This window comes from Myzus persicae, unplaced genomic scaffold (genome assembly GCF_001856785.1).
Source record: "Myzus persicae strain clone G006 unplaced genomic scaffold, MPER_G0061.0, whole genome shotgun sequence".
In the NCBI taxonomy this organism is placed as follows: Eukaryota; Metazoa; Arthropoda; class Insecta; order Hemiptera; family Aphididae; genus Myzus; species Myzus persicae.
The window spans coordinates 743,680-765,735 of record NW_019100581.1 but is presented as its reverse complement, the minus strand read 5'-3'; the positions used below and the strand labels follow the sequence as shown (position 1 = coordinate 765,735).

The following is a 22,056-nucleotide window of genomic DNA, read 5'->3' as shown; positions in this document are numbered from 1 at the left end:
TTATTTTAGAGTAATAACTTATTACATTATGAAATCAAATAATATTGATGTACCTGATCCAAAACGAATCATTAAATATTAATAATTTTAATGATGTATCGATGTTAAAATTGTTTTATAAATATAATTGTGTGTAAGCATATTACATAAGTACAGTCATATTTCTTATTTCCTAAGTTTACTAAGCTACTACAATTATATAAAAAAAGTAACATTGCTGAATTCTTAAATATTAAAAAATAAAGTTTTTTTATTAAAACGATGCTCCTTGGCTGCTGTGACAGTGGCACTCATTCTAATGTCTAACATCTTAACCCAAAACTTCAACTTAATTCCTAGTAATCCACTAGCTGGACGCTTGAAGCGAAAATAGTGTAAAAATTTGTGCAACTAATAAATACATAAATAAAAACAAATATGAAGTACAATTGTACTGTAAGTAGTGTTACCTATGGCCAATGGGTGGGAGTCAAGCCGTTCATGTTCAATAATTTGGCTAAAGCACATAGATACAGAGTATTTCTTATACAGCTGTGCTCGTGGGCATAATATTTTGTATTTTGTACATAAAATAAAGAAAAAAATCATTTATTTTTATGAATGATGGAATGGATAAGATAAGATGAAATTGCCAACTGGTAAGTAACAATCATTATCAATCTTATAATTACTAATAATACAATATTATAATATTCTATGGTTAGTTATTATAGATAATATAAAAAGTAAAACGTATTTCTTATACCTCAAAAAAAAAAAAATAGCATATAATTGGGATTATAGAGTAGAACAATAAAACTTACTAACATACAAAAATAGTTAAAAGTGACATTCAAACCTCCGTGATTACAATAAATCAAATTGCGAACAAATAGCGGTGGGAAATATCAGCGAGGGTTGCGTGGTCGATGTTCAAAAGCGGCGACATATAAATGTATAATATAATGTAATAAAATATAATAAAAAATAGTAAAATATGATAAAACATAATAAAATAAAATATATCTACTACCATCGTGTACTCAATAGTGTCAAAAATACGTCTACACAGTAACAAAAGTACACACTACACCGCGGGTCCCACGCAAAACACGATATTAATATTAAGTGTTGGGAAATACTGTGGCCGGACGTCCGCTAGGTGGAAGCGCTGAGCGGTGTGGCCGCTGTGGTGGTCTGCGTCTCGGACACGGACGGTTGTTTGCGGAACACTGCCAACTTCTGCACGGTGATCCGGTTGCAGTCGAACGCGACGAATATGAACGCGCCCTGCAGCGAGTTGAGGGCCGTGTTGAGCGTCCACGCAACGTCGCTGTCGGTGACCGCGCCGACCAGCGCGAACACCCACGCCAGGCCCATCATCAGCGACAGCCGCACGTAGATCTTGAGGTTCCTGCGCGTCCGGTTGACGGTGGTCGCGTTGCTGCAGCCGCCCCTCCCGCTGCCGGACGTCTTGAACCCGTCGTCGGAAGTGGCGATCAGCCGGACGGCGCCGAAGAACGACACGTAGTTGGCGGCGATCGCAGTTCCGGCCGGCAGCACGAACAGTGCGACCAGCGACTGCGGGTTCCGGAACCAGCAGTCGTAATGGAAGTTGGGCCGGAGCTCGGGGAACAGCGCGCCACCGGCCAACTGCAGTTGCATGGTGGCGGCCAGTGCAGTGAGCGCGGCTGGCGCGAGCCACGCAAACATCGAGTAGACGATGAACCGGCCGTGGCGCTGGCCGCCGGCCACCCGCAGTTTCTTTGTGGACGCGTGCAGCACGATCCACACGTCGGCCGACATGACGAACATCCACGCGAAAGCGGCCAGGAAACCGAACTGGGTAGTGAGCGCGGACACCAGGCACGGCAGACCGCCGCCGGGGGACACGTCTCGCAGTGCCACGGACAGGTAGCCCACGTAGCCCAACAGCAAACCGGCGGACAGACTGGCCAGGTTCTTTTCGGGCAGGTTCTTGGGCTCGGCGCCCGCACAACACCCACAGAACCCAAACAGCACGAGATGCGCGACCAGCGAGACGGCGGACACGCACGATCCAACCACGCCCGCGTACGACAGATACACCGCGTACGCTGATTGCTGGTACGGTTTGAGCAGCCCGTCCGCGTCCTCGGTGCACACCTGCAGCAGAGACCCGGCGCCCGTCGGGCGGTCTCCCGTCCTGTATCGGACTCGTTTTTTGTACGCATACACGTACGCCGTCCCGTTGCCCACGGTCCGTCCGTCGTATTCGCCTTGGCCGTACGTCACGAACGTCAAGCAAGCGCCCGACAGCTGTTCCCGGATCACGTTCCTGCACTTGACCGAGGGCACGTCGTATATCTCGTCTGGGGGACACAGGTCGCGCAGTTTGCCGGCTTCACTGACCGCGAACAGCGACGCGAACCCTACCACACCGCTGCGTAACGGCGGCGGTGGCGGTTCGCACGTCAACTGGTTTGTGGTCAAGCCGTTGCACCGGGCGCAGTCGGCGTTTCGGAACACGCGCCTATCGCGGTCGCCGCTTGGTTGGTACTCGAAAAGCGTGTAGGTGTGCGACGCACACGCCGAGGCCATGGCGGTTGGCGTGCCGGCCGGACAGCCGTCCACGATCCCGGCGAACCTCTCGGCGACGCAAGGCCGCAACGGTGGGGCGGCGGTCGCTTCCGGTGGCCGGATCCGGTAGTCGCACGGGGATAACGTCCGGTTTTTGTAGTCGGCGTAGTACCACTGGCCGTCTCGATACAACAGGGTGTGGTCGGACGCGTTCTCCAGCTGAACCTGCAGCGGCAACACCCGGCCGCCGTTTCCGTAACACACGAATCGTGGTTTCCAGTAGACGACCTGCCGACGTTCGCCGTGGCACAAAGCGCACCAGACGTTCTTGTAATATGCGTGTCCGCCGTCACTGCTCGACACGGGGTAGGCGGATATGAAATCGTCGTCGCGCCATTCGCACTTGTCGCGCAATTCGCGATCTGCAGCTGCTGGAGACGACACCCGCGGACACCTGCCGATCAACAGCGCTTGTTCCGCGGACAGGCCGTGCTTGTTGTAACACCCGTACCGGCTGTTGTTGTACACGCTGCCTGTGATGGCCACGGTCTGCTCTGGCTCGCCGTAGAACTTACTGTCCCGGCAACAGTCGCCGTACAGCTTGCAGTGCGAGTCGTTGTAACAGTGCGACAACGTTTGGCCGTCGTACTCGAACGTTCTTCGACATGTCAATTCCGTTTCAGTCCTGCGCAGAGTACAGAAATTATGTGTTAATTTTTTTTTGATCTCCTTCCCATATATTCTATCACATATTATGATGGCTAATTTACGCCGACAAAGATTTAATTCTTAGACTCACTTAGACTCATTTCACTTTAAACATAATATGTACTACGAATTAAATGTTTGTAGAATGGAAGGTAATATACTAAAAAGATTTTGTGAAAATTAAATTATAGGATTTAAAATGCGCATATTATGTAAGTAAGTAATAATTAATAATAATATATATTATATACCTCTTAATAACACCAGCGTTGAACCTTTTAGTGTTCGGCTTTGTTGGGTAATCCGCAGACTTGACATCTTCGTCGTCCTCGTCATCGTCCAAAAGCGCAGTGGTTTCATAATCGTCTGCGATCGACCTATAATATAATATTAATCAAATTGTGTAGTAGAACGATAACCATAACCATAAGTATAATATTATGAAAACACTATTTGGAATAGTCTAGAAAAATTAAATAAACGTCATCATAATCGTATAAGTCAATAATATTTCAATTACCAAAATATTAATATAAATAATACCTAGGTATGTCTGAAAGTCTACCTATTACGAAACGTGTGGTTCAATTAATCGTTATATTTGTTACACAATTATTCAAATTTCAATAAAATAAGTTTACAGTCAAAAATACAATACAAAATAAAGTTTCTTGCCGATGTCCTGTTTAGGGTTTTATTTTTAGCCCACTTCCGCCGCAACCCACAATCTTTTCTGGCTCACACATGTGGAGTACTTAACCTAAAAACAAGACATGTAATGACATGATTTAAAATGATATCGTTCATTCTGGATTACAAGTACCTATACAACATTATTAGATAATAATATGTAAATAATCACACAAACGTAAATTATTTATGGCATCAAGAGTATTTTTAAATTTTGAGAGGAGCAATATTGAAGAAAATAGTTTTAAAATTACTAATTTTTTTTGTATATTTGATGCTTTACTCTTAGAGTAGAAAAAAATGACTAATTATTTAAGCTATTTAAAGTCATTTGAAATTTTGTTATTTAATATCCTGTATGAGTCAATGGACAATGAATGCATTTGTTTTACAATAAATTGTGTTTATTTTGTGAATGCCATTATACCTTTTGCAGCAGTAAAAATGCTCAAAATTTAATTTTGGAAATAAATTAAGGATAAACTTGAATTTCGACAAAACCGATTTTTAATTTTTTGTCATGATACTTGAATAATATTCAAAATTAAAAACTGTAGAAACTTGAATTTTTCACTTTATATTGACATAATATTTACTACGGGCATAATAAAACATTTGAACAATATTTATGTATGATAAAATATTTAATTGTCAGTAAAAAAGCTTGCAAGTTTAAGACAAGGTTCCTCATAATTTATTCTAACAGCGATAAAAAAATATTAAAAATAATAAGTCTCGACTTTCGCATTTAGAATCAAGTTCAAATTTTGATGGGATTCGATATTCACACATAAAAAACGTTTCCTTTTCAAATAATTTAATTTTTGCTGTAGTTTAAAAAATTGAAAAAAAAAATCGAAACATTTTTCTATTACCTAAAATATTATTTTATAAACAAAATGTCATTTAAATGTTGTATTTTTATTCATAAGGCTTGGTACAAAATGTCAGACCCGGTAAAAAATATTTAATACAAGATCTCACACATTAAGTTGGTCTAGCAATTTCAAAATATTAAAATATATATAGGCTCGTTTTTACTTTTTTTTATTATAATTTGAAATTCAAAATTTAACAAAATTTGACGAACATATAACAATTATTTTGTAGGTCTTTAGAAAATTAAAAATTCTACATTTGAACTTTTTACAATTCGTTGTCCCTCTAATTTAATTTAATATACTGCTTCCGTAATTTTTTAAATATAAAACTATACCGTTGCAATGAGTAACGACCCACATACTTATAGTGTATAGCCTCACGTGATGTAACGAAGAGTGGATAAAACATGGAATAATGATAATTTGTTTTATGATATTTAATCAACTTTTTCATCATACATATATGTATCCATGTTACTGTATTATTTAATATCACGAATAGGCAATAGGCATGGTGACATTATAAGGTAGTACGCTGTGCTTTATTAGATATTAAAGGTACCTATTAAATACACCAAGACTTACTCACAACAGTAAATATGTATAAACTATTAAATTATATAGGTAATTACTAAGTACCTATGTAGGTATACCAACAATATTATCATGACGTACACAACAATAAACGAAAATTACAAGAGTTGTATGAATAAACATGCGTTATACTGTATAGTATACAGTGTATATCTATAGTAGAAACACTAGAAACATTTGAAAAATGTAGTTAAGATATTGTAGCATCATATTTTCATCTATACGACTATACCGAATACTGCCTATATCCATTAGGCAATTTGACTGCAGTCAATATTTACTGACAAATGACATTTCTTTACGGTAAAGAAAATACATACTAACTTATAATATAGGTCCAATATCTTTATATACTTGTAAATATATTATATACGTATGTTATAAATGAAAATTATATTTGTTTTACTATCATGTATCTATATTCTATAAACCGATGTCTTAAAAACGTTTTAGTTTATTCGATGTATATAGAATGTCTTATTTTAATAATCATATGAATTATGGTGCAAATTCAACTTGTATTAAACTTAGACATGATTGCACAGGTAGTTGGGTAATGGTTTTTATTTTATCAGATGCACAAAAAATCAGCTTGCAGAGACAGAGTTATGTTAGCGGTATATCACAAATAATTTATGATAACATTATAATAATATAGTTGTATTTCGAAAACTATTACAATAAATGGGTTTGTTTAGGTAATAGGTAGCCATTACAACAATCATTCAAAAATGAATAAATCGATTTCCATAAATTCAAATGTATAGGTTGCAGTAAAATAACAAAATGCAAGGTTATTTATTACAAATTTATTCAATAAAAACTAAAAATAAAGTTAATGTGAAAAAAAATCTAAAAAAATTTAGAAATATTGTTGAGCAAAATGTGACCTAAAATGTATAAGACTGAGAATTGAATAAGATAGGTAGGTAAATAATAAAAGCCGTACGGGTTGCAATAGTACGCGAGGATGAAGTTAAACTTCTTTACAGTGGGTATGAAAAAAAAGGATTAAAAATTTAATTTTTAATTGAAATCAATTTATTATTATTACTCAAAGACAAATTGCAGTCAATTATTCATTACCATAGAAACCATAGGGTTCAATCAGACGAGTGACGTTTTCTTCCAGTTGGTAAGTTACCAGTTCACCGGAATAGTTACTGTGTTATGGAACACGGCGACCGGCCGGAAAAATCCGATCGTCTGATTGGACAATTAGTGTCGAGTAAGCCACGTCCATGACGATTTTTGGTCTCAACGGCCTAACCCGCGAATCCGACTTACGCTACGGTGCCGAAAAAAGTTATTCACTTCAAAAAGCTTTTTGGTAAAACAAGTTATCATACTTTTTTAAAATATATTATGAACTACATGAAACCGATATCATTTGAGTTTTAAACCTTTTACGTATGTCTCAAAATCATTTCAGTATATAAACGTAGTTTTTTGTTTTGCTTTGTTTAGCATTTTAAAATTCTGATACTTAAAATTAAATCACTGGAATAATAACGAAAGAAAACCATATGGTAAGACAGTATACCTATCTCTGTTACAAACTGCTGCAATGAACCCGGTGGGCGACATAAGCGCCAAAATGATATAAGTAAAAAATGTCGAACCGAGTCCTACAGGTGCCACGATTAATAGATATTAAATTGAGAACTATAAAAGATCAATTATATATTTTTATGTATGGCTCGTTGTTCCGTTCAGCAATTTATTGTTGTATTATTAAAATTACAAAGCGAAACGTATTTATGAATAAAATCTTCTCCTAACAAAAAATTAAGGATATCTCACAAAGAAATGATTGTACAATGGAATAAATACCAATGTAGTGAAATAACCTTACCTAAGAAATATGTGAAAAAAGTGGCATTATAAAAACAACCGATTTATTTAATTTATATTTATTTTTATACATATCATTATATTATTAATTTTGGCGCAAATGATACGTCATTTTTTATACTTTTGGCGATTTTGTCATACAGCCAATGGACCTATGAGTTGACCAATAGAAACAAAAAATAAAAATATTGAACCCAAACAAACAAAATGTATCGTTTGATATTTTTTCGTCGTTTGACATATTATAACTCCAATACCTTGTACGTTGATAAAATTGCGAGATCTCCTCGCAGCTCAGAGAATGTACTTAAACTCAACCAGCATACGACTTACTCCAATATTGATTTGAGTCACTTGTCGAAAATGCACATAGCCCGTGGTTTTATTTCAAACTTACTACTTAAGCCAAAAGTATAGCTAACCTGTTTCAAAGCTGCCGTCGACATTTCTAAACAGTGTACGCAGTGCAGATTGCGGCCTAAGTGTTTGTTAGAAGGAGTTGGACTTTCTAAACCACAGTGTATATTATATCTTCAACTATTAGTCCGTCGTACAGCGTTTATGGCTTTAGTATACGTCTGAGATTTATTCTTGATGTTGTGCACTCGTGTAGTACACGAAATGCATAGGTATACCATTATAAAATTGTAACTATAAAGCTATATTTATATTATGATTTATGACATTATGATGCGTATAATATAATACTACAAACATTGAAACATATAATAATAGTATAAAATAATATAGTGCCATACACGAACCATACAAGTAAACTAACCAAAGGTTGGTTAGTATAATTTAAGGTTCATATTCTAAGCAAACAATATCATACGTTTCTGTATAAGTATAAAGACATAAAGTAAAGCCTTTCATCTAAGTCTTATAATTATGATGACATTGGCTATATAAACTATGTTCAGTATAAACCAATATGTACCATTACTTATTAGGCTATATTTACGACAATAATTTAAAAATATATACATATATAGTTTTTTTTATAACCTAAGATTTATGTGTTTTTTATTGCATTAGTGGCATTTATATATATACCAATGTGAAATTAAAAGTATTGATATTGTACCATAAATTGACGTACAATTTAGTACAAATAAAATATAATATCTTATTACTTGCCATCGAGTTGCTCTAACAAAATTAATATGGTTACAAATATCAATTTTAGTAACTACAGTTATATTGATATTTCATGGCAGCAATATTACATCAGAAAAGAATAAGAATTTATTCTCTACATCACACTATAAAATAATAAAGTAAAACCTCTCTCCGGTTTTCATCCGTTGTGATTACGTTATTGAATTTATATTTTATGGTATAATTATCTAATATAAAAATTATAAAGAATAATACAGTCGGTTAATTCTGTGTTTTGTGTAATGCTTTTTTTTTTTTTATTAAAATTTTGATTTTTAATAAAGTTTTTAGTATTTAATTTGTTTTAATTTTTTAAGTATATATAATTATCAATAACTTCGAAAGTCATCAAATTATTAATAACAGCTTCCGACAAGAAAAAATAATTTTATTTTTTATAGGTAATTATTATAACATGTACCTCACCTAACCCAACCTAATGATACATCAACAATAAGTGAATACGGAGAGATGTTTTAACTTTATTACACAATACACAAGTGTGAGACATAGAAAAAATGTATATTAGTTTTTCCTCATCAAAATGTGAATATTCTTTAAGAAACGGATATTAAACATGAATATTTATTAATTTTTTATTATACACTGCTCACACATGTTTATATTATCTACCTTAACATTAAAATGTTAATTAAACTCAATTTCATTAATTCTAGATGATAAAAATACATTTTTACTAAGCAACTAATAATATACAATAAATAATAGTGTTTTTTACAAAATATGTCATCACTTATCACTCAAGTATAAATACATATTAAATAATAATCAAATTTCCTAAGTACAGACAAATTGTACTTACTTATTTGTGTTGTTAAGATCTTCATCTGGAATGTCAATGGCAGATGTCCACGACACAAAGAAAATACATGTGGCGATAGTCAAATGTATTCTAATATTCTGTACAAACATACAACAAAAACAAATTTATTTATTAGATAAAGGTACACTTAATGTCACTTGTAACGGCTCATAGGTTGTCCTTATGAGTCATGATTCATATTTTATACTACAGTAAAGATCATTGAACAATATCATCAAATTGTGCAATATTCGTAAAATACAGTAATAATTACAATTTATAACGAATTAAAAAAAACTGATTACTATTACTGTATAGTATTAATATTATCCTAGTCGATACCCAACGTTTCGATTTTATATGCCTAATATACCAATATTATTATCGTTACGTACAATAAATTAGGTATATTACCAATACGGGAAGTATGGTTAGTTCTTGAACTAATTTTTTTTTTATTATACTAACATACTACAGATAAAGATAATATTATGTGATATTGTGATGACGGCATTATAAGAGCTTAAAACCGATGTTGTACAATAATATTATCACTCGAAACATACTCCATTCAGTCGTATTTTGTGACTCGCAACTTAGAATTTCTACCCTAAAATTGGCAGGAACAACAACTGCAATTTAAGATTTTACGAATTTGTTATTTGTGATTACCTACGAATCTGTTGGAGGATATTTAATTTTGATTCAATATCTTTCATACGCCAGGCCATTTAGCTTTGTGGACAATAATTCTGTGAAATTATAAACATGCCCTCCAATATAGGATATCTCCATAATACATATTATGTACTACGAGATGTGAGTAGGTATAATATATCTGTACAGAACTTTAATATACAAAAGGTAAACATTTATTTTATACAGGTGGTACGAAAAAATTATATTACCTACTTATCCTGTTAATATTATTAGAAAATAATGTATTTTACATTCAAGAATATAATTTACTGTGAATCGTAACCATATTCTTTTGAATTAAAATGGTTTCTAGTCAGTACAGTGATATACCTAGTATAACCTAGTTGTTAACCTGGTACCATGACCTTAAATACAAATAAAAACCACTCAGTCTATAGTAGAGACACCGAAAGCTCACAAAATATAGAAGATAATACTTTCTATGTCGTAAAATTTTTATTTGTTTAATATCATAAGTAAAAAAAGTTACAATAATTTTAAAAATCTGATATTTTTAGGTTTTCTAAACTTAAATAACCTTTCATACATTTGTCTTATCGAAAATGTAAAAAAGCTTCGACACGGGTTGACTTTTCCTCTATTCATGGACCATGGTGAAAATTTGGTTTCTTAGTTTTTCTTAGTTTCTTAGCTGTAGCCTTCTCGGTATTTTCCCGTGCGCAACGGTTTTTGCTATAATTTACATTTGTAAGACGGAGACAACATGTCATTCGGGTGTAGCGTCCTATATTATATACGTTTTAAACATAGTTATTAGTTATTACTAGGGAACGGATTTTTATTGTAATAAAAAAATCAAAATATGTACATAAATATGTAGGTATTTATTTTTATTGAAATATGTAAAAAAAAATCAAAATATGTAATAACCGCTTAACAGAAAAAATAAGTAACAAAAGTAAGTATAAAAATCTTATCTCTTATCGAATTAATAATTATTAAAACAACGTGAAACTCATAGACCTTATACTCACGTCTGACCGCTGGAACTATACCCATGCTCCGTCTATGAGTACAAGGTCTATGGTGAAACTACATATTCTCTAGGATTTAAAAACGTAAAATGGCGGCGATTTGGTCGTAAAATGTTTTTGTATTGACCGAATGAACGTTCCACGTCAACTGACGTAATGATAGCATACCGATTTTTCACAACATTTACAGTACCTATAAAACTTTCCTATCACTTTGAAATGTTTCATTCGGAAATTCTTTTAAATATGCGGCTACCTAATTATTGATTGAACTTACAACTTTAGGCATTCTAAACAATTTTATAAAAAACCAACAAAATTTCGATGTAGATATGAAGAATAAAACGATGCAAATAATTACGCCCGCCATAACAGTAGCTAGACATACACTGAAGACTGAAGACCGTAACATTGAATAAACACGTTACCTACTCACTTGTCCACAGTGTATATTACGATAGCAGTGTATAAAGTCCATTTAGTAGATTGTAGATAATGTTTATCGTCATTGAAAATTACAAATATTATTATTTTAGGCTTTCATCGACAGCGTATAATATTTAGACTATAGGGTATCTGATTGCTATTATGTTAAGGCAAATAATCTTTGACGTCGTTGTAAATTGACGAAAAAAACCAAAAATACCCAAATATTTACGAAATATTCAGTTATTTACAAAATATGCGAATATATGTATTTTTACCCAAATATTTAAAAATATGTAAAATAAAATTGGGCTTATTTTAATAAGAATGATCTGAATCCTGCACATTTTTTATCAGATTAAAAATATCTCATTCCAATAAAAATATGTATTTACAATAAAATCCGTTCCCTAGTTATTACTAATCACTTATCACTTTACAGGTCACAGTGATATTTTTTTCACAATATTGGAGATCATATTTTCAATTTTTTTTTTAACAATTAATATAATATATTATTATGTACATCTATGTCCCATATGAATATTGCATAAAACCATATAGGACGCAGATTAGACATAATTTTATAACTAGTTTATATAATAATATTTACGACCAAAACAATATTACCCAGATAGTATCTACGATCCCAATAAAACACAATTATTTCTTCATAACTCATAAGCATCCTCTGTCTTTCTAAAAAATGGTATAACCTGTACTTCAATATTTTTTCAAAATTAAAAAAAAATAGAACCTTGCAACCAGTGTTGTGCAATAGCTAAATTTAGTTATATCTAGATATATTTTAATTTATCATTATCTATCTCTATCTAGATATATTTTGAGTTCATATATCTTATCTATATCTAGATACAAAAAAATTATCTAAGCACAACACTGCTTGCAACGTTCTACAACTAAGCAGCTCTCCGACATACAGTAGTCGTGTGTGTTACTTTCATGTTAAAAAATGTATTTAATCACACATCTATGTATACAAATGCTACATTTGTTGCATCAAAATTTCCAATACTATTATGCCCTAATAATAAATTTTGGACAGTGCATGTGCATTGTGCATCGATGGGAGTTTGTAATTTTCACCAAAATAAGGGAATGTAATTACCAATTTGCACCATCGTAGGAAGTCGAAAATGGTATTTGTAATTACCTACTAATTTTCACCTAAATGAGTAATAATGTAGTCGATTATCAATTATTCAATTTTTTTTTCTTCGGTAAGCTCACATTGACGTCTAAATTTGACAGAATTGAATGACAATAATAATTTTATTTTTCAGGATTTCAAACTAAGTACCCCTCGTCCGCCTTCCTGCTGGTAATTATTACAAAGTCTTACATCCGATCCGTCATCATCGCGTTATTACTTATTAGATAGTAGTGGGTTTATTATTTTTTGAAAAAAGTAATACATTTATTATATTATTATTAAAAAATTATAACTATATTTTTCATATATGATTATTGTTATTATACGTGGGTAGTTTTTAAAGTCACATTTTCATCCCTATTTTGTCTGTGTTTTATTGGCCTGCCACACAATTTCCAAACGTCCCGAACATACCATTTAGAATATAAATTACATTATATTGCGTAAGCCATAATGCGTATAATATAATATGTACACTAAAATTTCCGTATATATATATAATGCAAATACTATTTTCAACCTTTCAGATAATATTTTTTTTCGTTGGTATGATGATATAATTATAGGCATACTACAGATATTGTAATACTATAATATCGTTATTAACGACAATAATAATTATTGATTGACTTCGACCGGCGAATACTCGATTACAGGAAAACACATACTTCAAACAACTATAATATAAAATGTAAACTTTTCCAATTGAGTCTGTTTGATCAGAGACGGATATTTTCACATGCTGGCATTTTGTAATTATGTTCTAGTATGTTGTAGATATAATTTTATATAAAGGACCTATTACCTATGTATTATACTTATATAATATATTATGGCTATCAAAAGATATATTAATGTGAAAGAGTTATTGATTAATTCATCAAAATATTAAGTATGTACAATCTTTTAACCTCGTCCTCCGTTGTATAAAGAAACGTATTTAAAAAAAGTTGACTAACGATAAAAAAAAATTGGCCTTCTTAAATGTTGGCATCAATATTAAAACACTCATGTGGTGCCACTGAATCCAGAAGTATTTATATAGGTAATTATTAATTATACAAACATAATATTGAAAAATATATGAATATCTCGTTATAGCTATCGTAACTGTTTGATCTGATCTTTACTTTACTCCAGAGATAATATTTATTATAAAGTACCTACCTACGATATTTTTGATAAAATTCTTGTAAATTATTTAATGTAAACTGTCATGTTGTGTCGGTTATATCTATAGGAATATTTTTTTAAGTATTAACTAATCAGCTATCAACATTAAACGCAAGCTTAATTGTATTTTGAATTTAATAATATAAGCCATTAGCGTTGTTGATTTAAATTTTAAAAACACTTTGTCATCTTCTTTTTGCCGATAAATGAGAAGTTGGTTTTTGAAGCCCGCGCCCCCTGTATGGATGAATTGAATATTATGATATTGGTGTTGAGGTAGGTACAGCCGGTATAACATGTAAACACTATTTTTACTTCCGTATGATATTACAAAAATAAGATAATCTTATATCAATAATGTTGAGTTACTAATTAAAAAATTAAATAATTAAAATTTATTAAAATTTATTTTTTAAATAATAAAATCGTAGGTACCTAACTATATTTTTAAACGATGGACATAATATTATAATTTATTTTGACGAAGTATTTATAGGTGTATTAGATATACGATTTATGGTTAAAACCCGAAATGAATACTAATCAGTTATAAATATTAGTTATTTACGATAACAATTGTCACTAAAACAATAATTGTACAAATTATCATTTAGATATAAGAGATATAAAATATTTTATTGCAATATTTGTATCCAACGAATAACGTCCCTATTACTTGACTGTAGAATACTATTGACTATTACAGATGAAACAATTTTATATTTTTCATTATTTTGGTATACATATTACACACAAAAGGTGCAAAGTGTAAATTTAGCTTGGAAACGGTATATTATGTGCAAATCTTAAACAGTACTATTAAAATGTATTTTAAAACGTAAGGTAAACATTGACACCATATTGATTGCGTATTTCAGTCGTTAAATTTTAATTTATTTTTAGGGAATTGCTATTTTACTTGCACATGCTGGTTAAAAGTTGTAGACAATAACAACATGATACATCTGTTCATTGCATTTTCACTGAATAATGTAATACAACTGTTGCGATTCAAAAGATATATTTTTTTAACAACATTAAAAAATGTAACTTTTTTAGTCTCGTAGATGGATATTTGGCTAAAATATAAAATAATTTTTCTATGAATTCTAGTAAACAATGGGTTTTCAACTATTCAAAATGTATTAAACATTTTTTTTAAATTATAGCCAATAAGTGCATGTATTTTAAACTGTACACATTGTAGTTAACTAGTATATTAGTATATTTAAGAATTAAAAAGTATAAAATATAATATTATTGTCATAATTACTATTATGTAGTTTTAATTAATTAATTTCAATTAATATTTATCAGTTTATCACTATTTTTTGAAAAATAGTAAATACTAATCCGGTAACGTTGAGTGACCTTATATGTCATTCAATTTAAGATATTCAATAAAAAATTGAAATAAATTATGTATGCATATAATAACTATGAATAATGTTTGTTTATATATAGAATAATATAATCTCATCAAAATAATAACAAAAAAAAAAAAATTAAATGTTGTAGATTTTACCATAAAAATAGTTATGAGGCATTTAACTATACTATAAAATCTATTATCTTTGCAAAAATATACTGCAGAAAAAATTTAAATAAGTTGTGAACATGGCAAGTTACAGAGCACTGTGATATAACAATTAAGTTCATAATTTTCCAGCGATTATATGTATTGAAATTATTAGAATAGGTTGTAGCTGAATTGTAAAATATGCACATTAGGTATAGTTTATAATTTTATTACAATAGCCAAACGACGAGGGTGTACGAGGAGTCGTTTAAAATCGTACTAAATATTAGGTAACTTTTTGTAGGTAGGACTGTGTATCCAACTATCAAACAGATAGATATAATAATTTATAGATTATAGGTATTATATAGGTAATACCATCGTATATTATATGCACGGTAAGTCACGAGTGGGGACATACCCATACGAATCCAATAGTTTTCATACCCAATCATACGTATAAATTGGCCAAGTCAGAATTCCAGCACCCATCTACATAGTTTATATTATGATACAATTTTAAAAAGTAAAACTCTGTAGTTCTACTCACGTCAGCTTTCATATTGTCGGCCGCGTCACATCCATGCCGAATAAAGTGGAATAAAGTCTATAGAATAAAGTGTAGGGCGGACGAAATGGGACGCACAAACATCGAAATTCGCTAAATATTAACAATATCTACTATAAAAAGTAAAAACAGCACAGTCACACACTTCACGTGGATGATATTTTAGTGAGTGAACCATCGCCGGTCGCAAGCGCGAGTGAGACTATACCTACATTTACTATAAAACACTTATCTTGGGCGGCGGCGATACCGAAACACATCGCCAACGCGTGTTCATCTCGCCCCACCTAGGTACCTATATATATGCCACCGCACGCTATGAGTTGTATAAGTCCTCGTGACGTCGTACAGCCGGCTATCTACTGTCGGGGCAGAAGACAGTTGTTGTAGTGGATGCGTCGAACTGCAGTTTGGGCTTAAAATTGTCTTTAAGAAAAAAATCTGTTTAAAATAAAATTGTCTATACCATCAGTGAATTTGCACGCATCGTCTTGATTATGCTGCAATATAAATTCTGTACGATATAATATGATATAACTGAATAAATGTCTGTAGGTATTATATTGTGAGTAACCCTTGTAATGGATGAGTTCAAGCCTTAACCGAAGCCGTCAGCACGTCCACTCGAGTTCAAAATGTACGAGAGAAAATGAACTGACTTCATATTATTTTGTTTGAATCGACCAATTTTTAATTTTGCTTATATTTTTGTTTTTTTAATGTGCTTGAAAATCAATCTTGCTTCCAAAATACATATATTATTATTTATTATGTCCTCATAGGATAATAAATTATTAAAACAGTTAACATCAATTAACACCAATTTTTTGTGAATGAATATTATACTTATGTACAAGCACTTTTACCATGTCATAAACTATCTTATACTATATGGTATACAATGTTATGTAACAATAGTGTAAAGAATAAAAAGCCACTTTACCGAATAGTGCATAGGTAGTAGGTATGTTCCGAATCTAATTCGTATGAATGAGTTAAATTTGAATTCAATGAAATATCATCATTGTATACGAACAACGATTCTGAGCGGAGAATGCGTGACAGCTTTTGAGCCTCTGATCCTAGCGAAATTTTATTAAAGTGAACTGCGATAAAGTTTAAACTCTTATTTTTGAACAATTTCATATAATATACTATTATTATTTGTATGTTTTTCAATTGTCTGTGGTTCAGTTTATTGCAATAAACGATTTATTTACACAACACTATCAGTAACTTCTCCGCGAGTGTGATGAGGTTAATATATTCTATACACATTCTGTGACTAATATTGAGTCTCAATTATGGTCGAACAAGTATCTATCTAGTATTATATCTATAGAGTAGTATTTAAATATTTATTCATTATTGCAAAATATTATTATTACTATTATTATACCAGCAAAAGCATCAACCCTGTTTTTAAATAAATATTTATAATAATTATGTAATATATACCAACCTCCGTTAATTTTCATCAGGGTAGTCATTCATACATCGGTAAACTAAAACATACATGACCGTGGCCAAAACCTCAGTGTATTTGATTATGATTTGAACAAAAGCACTGTTGGTTAAAACCTACATGAGTATGTTCAGTGGGTCCCATTATTCTATTGAAATAAATACAAATACAAATACACTCTAATGTACGTAAAAAAAAAGAAACGATGTTTTGTTTTGTGGGCAATTTTAATTTTAATCAATGTATTGAAAGTACAGAAAATATTTTTTACTATTTCGATTTCGGATTATCGGTATATTTATTTTTTTCCAATTTCAATTTCGGTTTTGATTACCGTTGTTGGTTTTTTTCGACTTTGTTATCAGTTTCGATATAGATTTTGGTTTTCGACGGTTTTAACTTTTAACTGGTATTTAAAATCGGTATCCGATATCGGTTTCAAGCCCTAGCTGGTTCAACAAATGTACTTTAACTTTAGATACCTACCTATACCTATAATACGTATAATATGTGATTTGTACAAACGCACCTAAAAAGTAAATAATCAAAATAATCGAAAAATGTCATTGGACTTTATACAGCTTAGAAAAATTTAGAACTTGAGAAGTATTGTTGATAAAAATGTGGCCTGAAATTTTGAAGACTGAGAGTTGAATAAGATTATAGGTAGGTAAATAATAAAAGTCATTCGTGTTGCAATTGTACGCGCGGATGAAGTGAAACTTATTTACAGAGGGAATGAAAAAAAGGTTCATAGCGGTCAAATATTAAATTTGAATAAAGTTAAAATAAAATTTTCAATTGAAATTAATTATTATCACACAAATATAAGACAAATTGGTTGTTATTTATTAGTTTATTACCATAGAAACTATAGGGTCCGATCAGACGTGATGCGAATTTTGCAGGCTGGTTTTTTTTCATAACTTATAAAGTTAGATTGTGGTGAACCGACGGTGACGTTTTCTTCCGGTTGGTAAGTTTGTCCAGTTCACCTGAATATTTACTGCGCTAGGGAACACGGCGACCGGCCGGCAGTCCAATATCCAATCGTCTCATTGGACCTTTAGTGTCGAAGAAGCCACGTCCTTGACGCTTTTTGGTCTCAACGGCTTAACCCATGAATCCTACTTACGCTACACCAACCCAGACATAATAATACCACAAAAATAACCAATCTATCGTGCATTTTCAAAATTATACCATGCATGGACAATTTTAAATTTTAATATACCTAAACAACCATAAAAAAAACATTCGTCATTATAAAATGCATATTGCATATGTATCTGTTATGAATCTAAAAGTAAGAAATTAAGTTTACCAATAATTTATGTTGATATTGATAGTGGATTTAGATCATATTTTAGCATTATCTACAATTTGTTATTTGCATACTATTATGTATATTTATTAAGTGTATCCATTTGAATTAAAATAAATAATTATCGGACCTGGTATGCATTTATTAGAATATATACCATTATACCTCTTATTATGTACATTATACTAACATACCTTTAATTACGATAGGTATTTGTTACAATCATTCAATAGTGAGGACTAGTTCGTTGACCTTATAGAAAAAATCAAGAGTTTATGAACTTTCAGAGACCTGCAAATAAAATTCATAATATGAACTCAATACTATTAAGTATATTAAAATATATCCGACCGTCAATCATTGTAACATGTAACAAAATATACGTACAATTAGTATAGGTATTAGGTATACACAAATGGATCAAGATACAATATGATTAATATCTTAATTGTATATTATAATACAAATATGTATAACGATATACATTGTGTGATGTCTGCATGATTTTATCTTAATATAATATAATAATATAATATAATATTATGATAGTGCATTATAGGAGGGCGCCTATATTTACCTATGAGCCACGAAGTTATTTCTAAGGGCTCAAATGCGAAGACAATGAATGTGTGCTGAAACGATAATATACTAGCTATAATATTATGAACTCTTGAAAGTGTAATATTATTTATTAATATATCGTTTGACACGTTTTAGTAGAACACGTAAAAAACAATTTTGGTAATGCGGTCGCTCGGTCGTGATAAATATTGTTATATTCTCGTAGTACTATAAAAAAAAGCGGGCGTTGGGTCATTATTTTATTACTTTTATAATATTTACTAAAAACTTGATAAGTATTTTAATACCTACCTATTAGTTAATTGGTCGTGTAGACGGTTTTTGATAAATTTTTATACTATACATAGTAAACACAGCCCAGGTGACACATATTAAATATATTATAGTTAAAGTAATGGATCAAGGTTTACTATCGGGTAAACGAGAGTATAATATAATACTATTATAAAGTATGTTGTGGGTGTCTGCTGGGTAATAATATCTCAACAATTTTTGTTATAGGTATACCTATAAATATAAAACATGTAAGGTTAAATTTAATTTGAATGTTAGATTCAACTTAGGTATAGGTACCATTTATAATATATTACATGTCGCTTATTTAATCAAACTTATTTTATGCAATATTTAGAGCCAGTATATATGTTATTGGAAAAATTGAGTAAATCGAGATGGATATTCTTATAATAAAAAGTAATCAGTTTTTGTATTTTTTTGCCACTCATATTTTTTAAGGCAAAATAAATAAGGCTTATTAAATTAAAATTTTTTTGAAAACGTGGTACCTATTTCCTTCCTTTATATTTTTTAAGTATAAAAGTCAAAACAAATTGATTTCTGAAGTATTAATATGAATGAATGATTATTCTTTTTGCAAAACATTATTTCCATTTTTTTCTTTCTGTCGAATAAACTACAATATTTATTAATATTACTTCAAAATAATAATGGTTTTGTATTTTGTAATATAAATGTTTCAGTGAAAACAATGTTGTATTAAATACAAATAAAATGCTGATAATAAATTGAAGATAAAATTTCACAATTCAGGCTAGGATTAATTTGAACTCAGTCGGTTCGTATCATAGTAATACTACGTCATACTGAATATATTATCTATTTGTTTGTTTTTTAAATCATGCCATTTCCGAAAAATAAAACATTTTGTATCAAACTAAGAACAAAACACTTTTAAAAAATTCACTTGCAACGTACACACATCTGAATTTAATAAATAAAAATAGATGTTTTGCATTATTTTACATAGAAAATGACCATAAGTATTAATATATATACTATATGAGTAAATTAGGGTAAAATAACCTAATAGGGTTTGGATTGCTACCATTCAATTTATTGTATGGAGTTGTGAAATCCATTTGAAAATTAATTAATTGTTCACTATCTCATATTAGTTAAATGATACAGGTTGAGTCCAGTTGAAATGTTGCATGCTAACTAAGAGTACGATTTTATAATTAATAGATAACCATTTTAAAAATAAATCAAATATTTAATTGATTTGAAATGATCCATAGTATATTAACTTATAATTATCTAAGTATATATATTATTTCAAACAAAATTCCAATTTAAAATAAAATATTGTACTATTACTTTAATATATTTACTAAATTCAATACTATAGTTGTTAAAATATAGACACCTTCTTATTAATTTGCCAAGTATTGCAGATGCCAGATACATGAGATCAATAATAAGAAAATATTTTATATCCTTCTCTAAAAATAAATATTCATTATATAATAATAAAGGTAAATTGAAATAGCAACAATTCAATAACCTAAATTTTTTAATCATACATTCATATTTATTTGTCTGACATAGGCGTGCATTTCAAAGGGTTCCTACAATTTTTTCAGGGCCTTTTCTTAATTTGGGCCCTCTCTTAACAAGACATGTACATATTTTGATAAATTATTTGATATTCAAATAACTATAATGATTTACGACGCATTACTTAACACTGTAGTTGAGTAATTTTATTTATAATTAAGTAGTAATGGTAAAAAATTATCAAACCCAATCTGGTGATTCGTTTAATCATACACTAATAGAGCCACTTATCAAGCTTTAAAAAAAAAATTATAATACTTTTTTTGCAAATTACTAGAAATATTAAAAAAAACAAAACGGTAAACATTTTGGTCCCTCTTATTAATTGAATCTTGTGAGGGCCCCGGGACCTGGGAACAATTGCAAACTATTATATTGACCTAATAGTAACTAATATAATATTCAATATAATCAAGATGGAATAATATGAAATCAGGATGTAAAAACATGAGCTCATACTTGCATACATGGTACTTTTGGGAAATGGTCCGAGAATAAAATTATTTTGTTGTTGTTGGAAAGGAGAGTATTTTATCGGTGGACTGTGTTTAAATCTTTTGTAATTTTCTATCAATTAAGTACGAAGTCTTTTTACTATTTAAAATCGTCAGGTTGGACATCGAACAGTGGCGTTGATAAAATAATATAGGAAAACGTGCCATGGTACCCATGGTGAAAAATAATCGAGCCAGTTAAATGACAAGGAAATTGTTGGTGAACAGAGTCACAACGTCATAAATTCAATCATATTTTGTTAGTGGAACAATATTTTTTATAATTTCTTCCATCGCTGTCTTTGGCAAATAATATGGTCTCGGGCAAGGTATTTCGATTTCAATCAAGCTCGATGGAAATGAACGCACAGAGCTTAAGGCCATCCATAAGGTGTAAGACTTTTCAAGCGACATCATCTCAGTCGGTGATAACGCTAATCAGCCCGATCACCCACTTCAGGCCAACCCTAACCTAACCTAACCACTGACAGGTACAAGTTAATCTCGAGCATCCATGACCACGTTATTGCA

General features: G+C 31.3%; 1 protein-coding gene across 1 annotated transcript; it reads right to left on the bottom strand.

Moving 5' to 3' along the window:
• Nucleotides 1-71: 71 nt before the first annotated feature.
• Nucleotides 72-16,013, bottom strand: LOC111034732. The gene is made up of 4 exons (XM_022316074.1): nucleotides 15,786-16,013; nucleotides 9,250-9,347; nucleotides 3,498-3,623; nucleotides 72-3,223 (listed from the first exon to the last, which is right to left on the bottom strand). Exons 1-4 carry the CDS (start codon nucleotides 15,795-15,797, stop codon nucleotides 1,138-1,140), a joined length of 2,322 nt encoding a protein of 773 aa, XP_022171766.1. The 5' UTR covers nucleotides 15,798-16,013; the 3' UTR covers nucleotides 72-1,137.
• Between the last annotated feature and the right edge of the window lie 6,043 nt (nucleotides 16,014-22,056).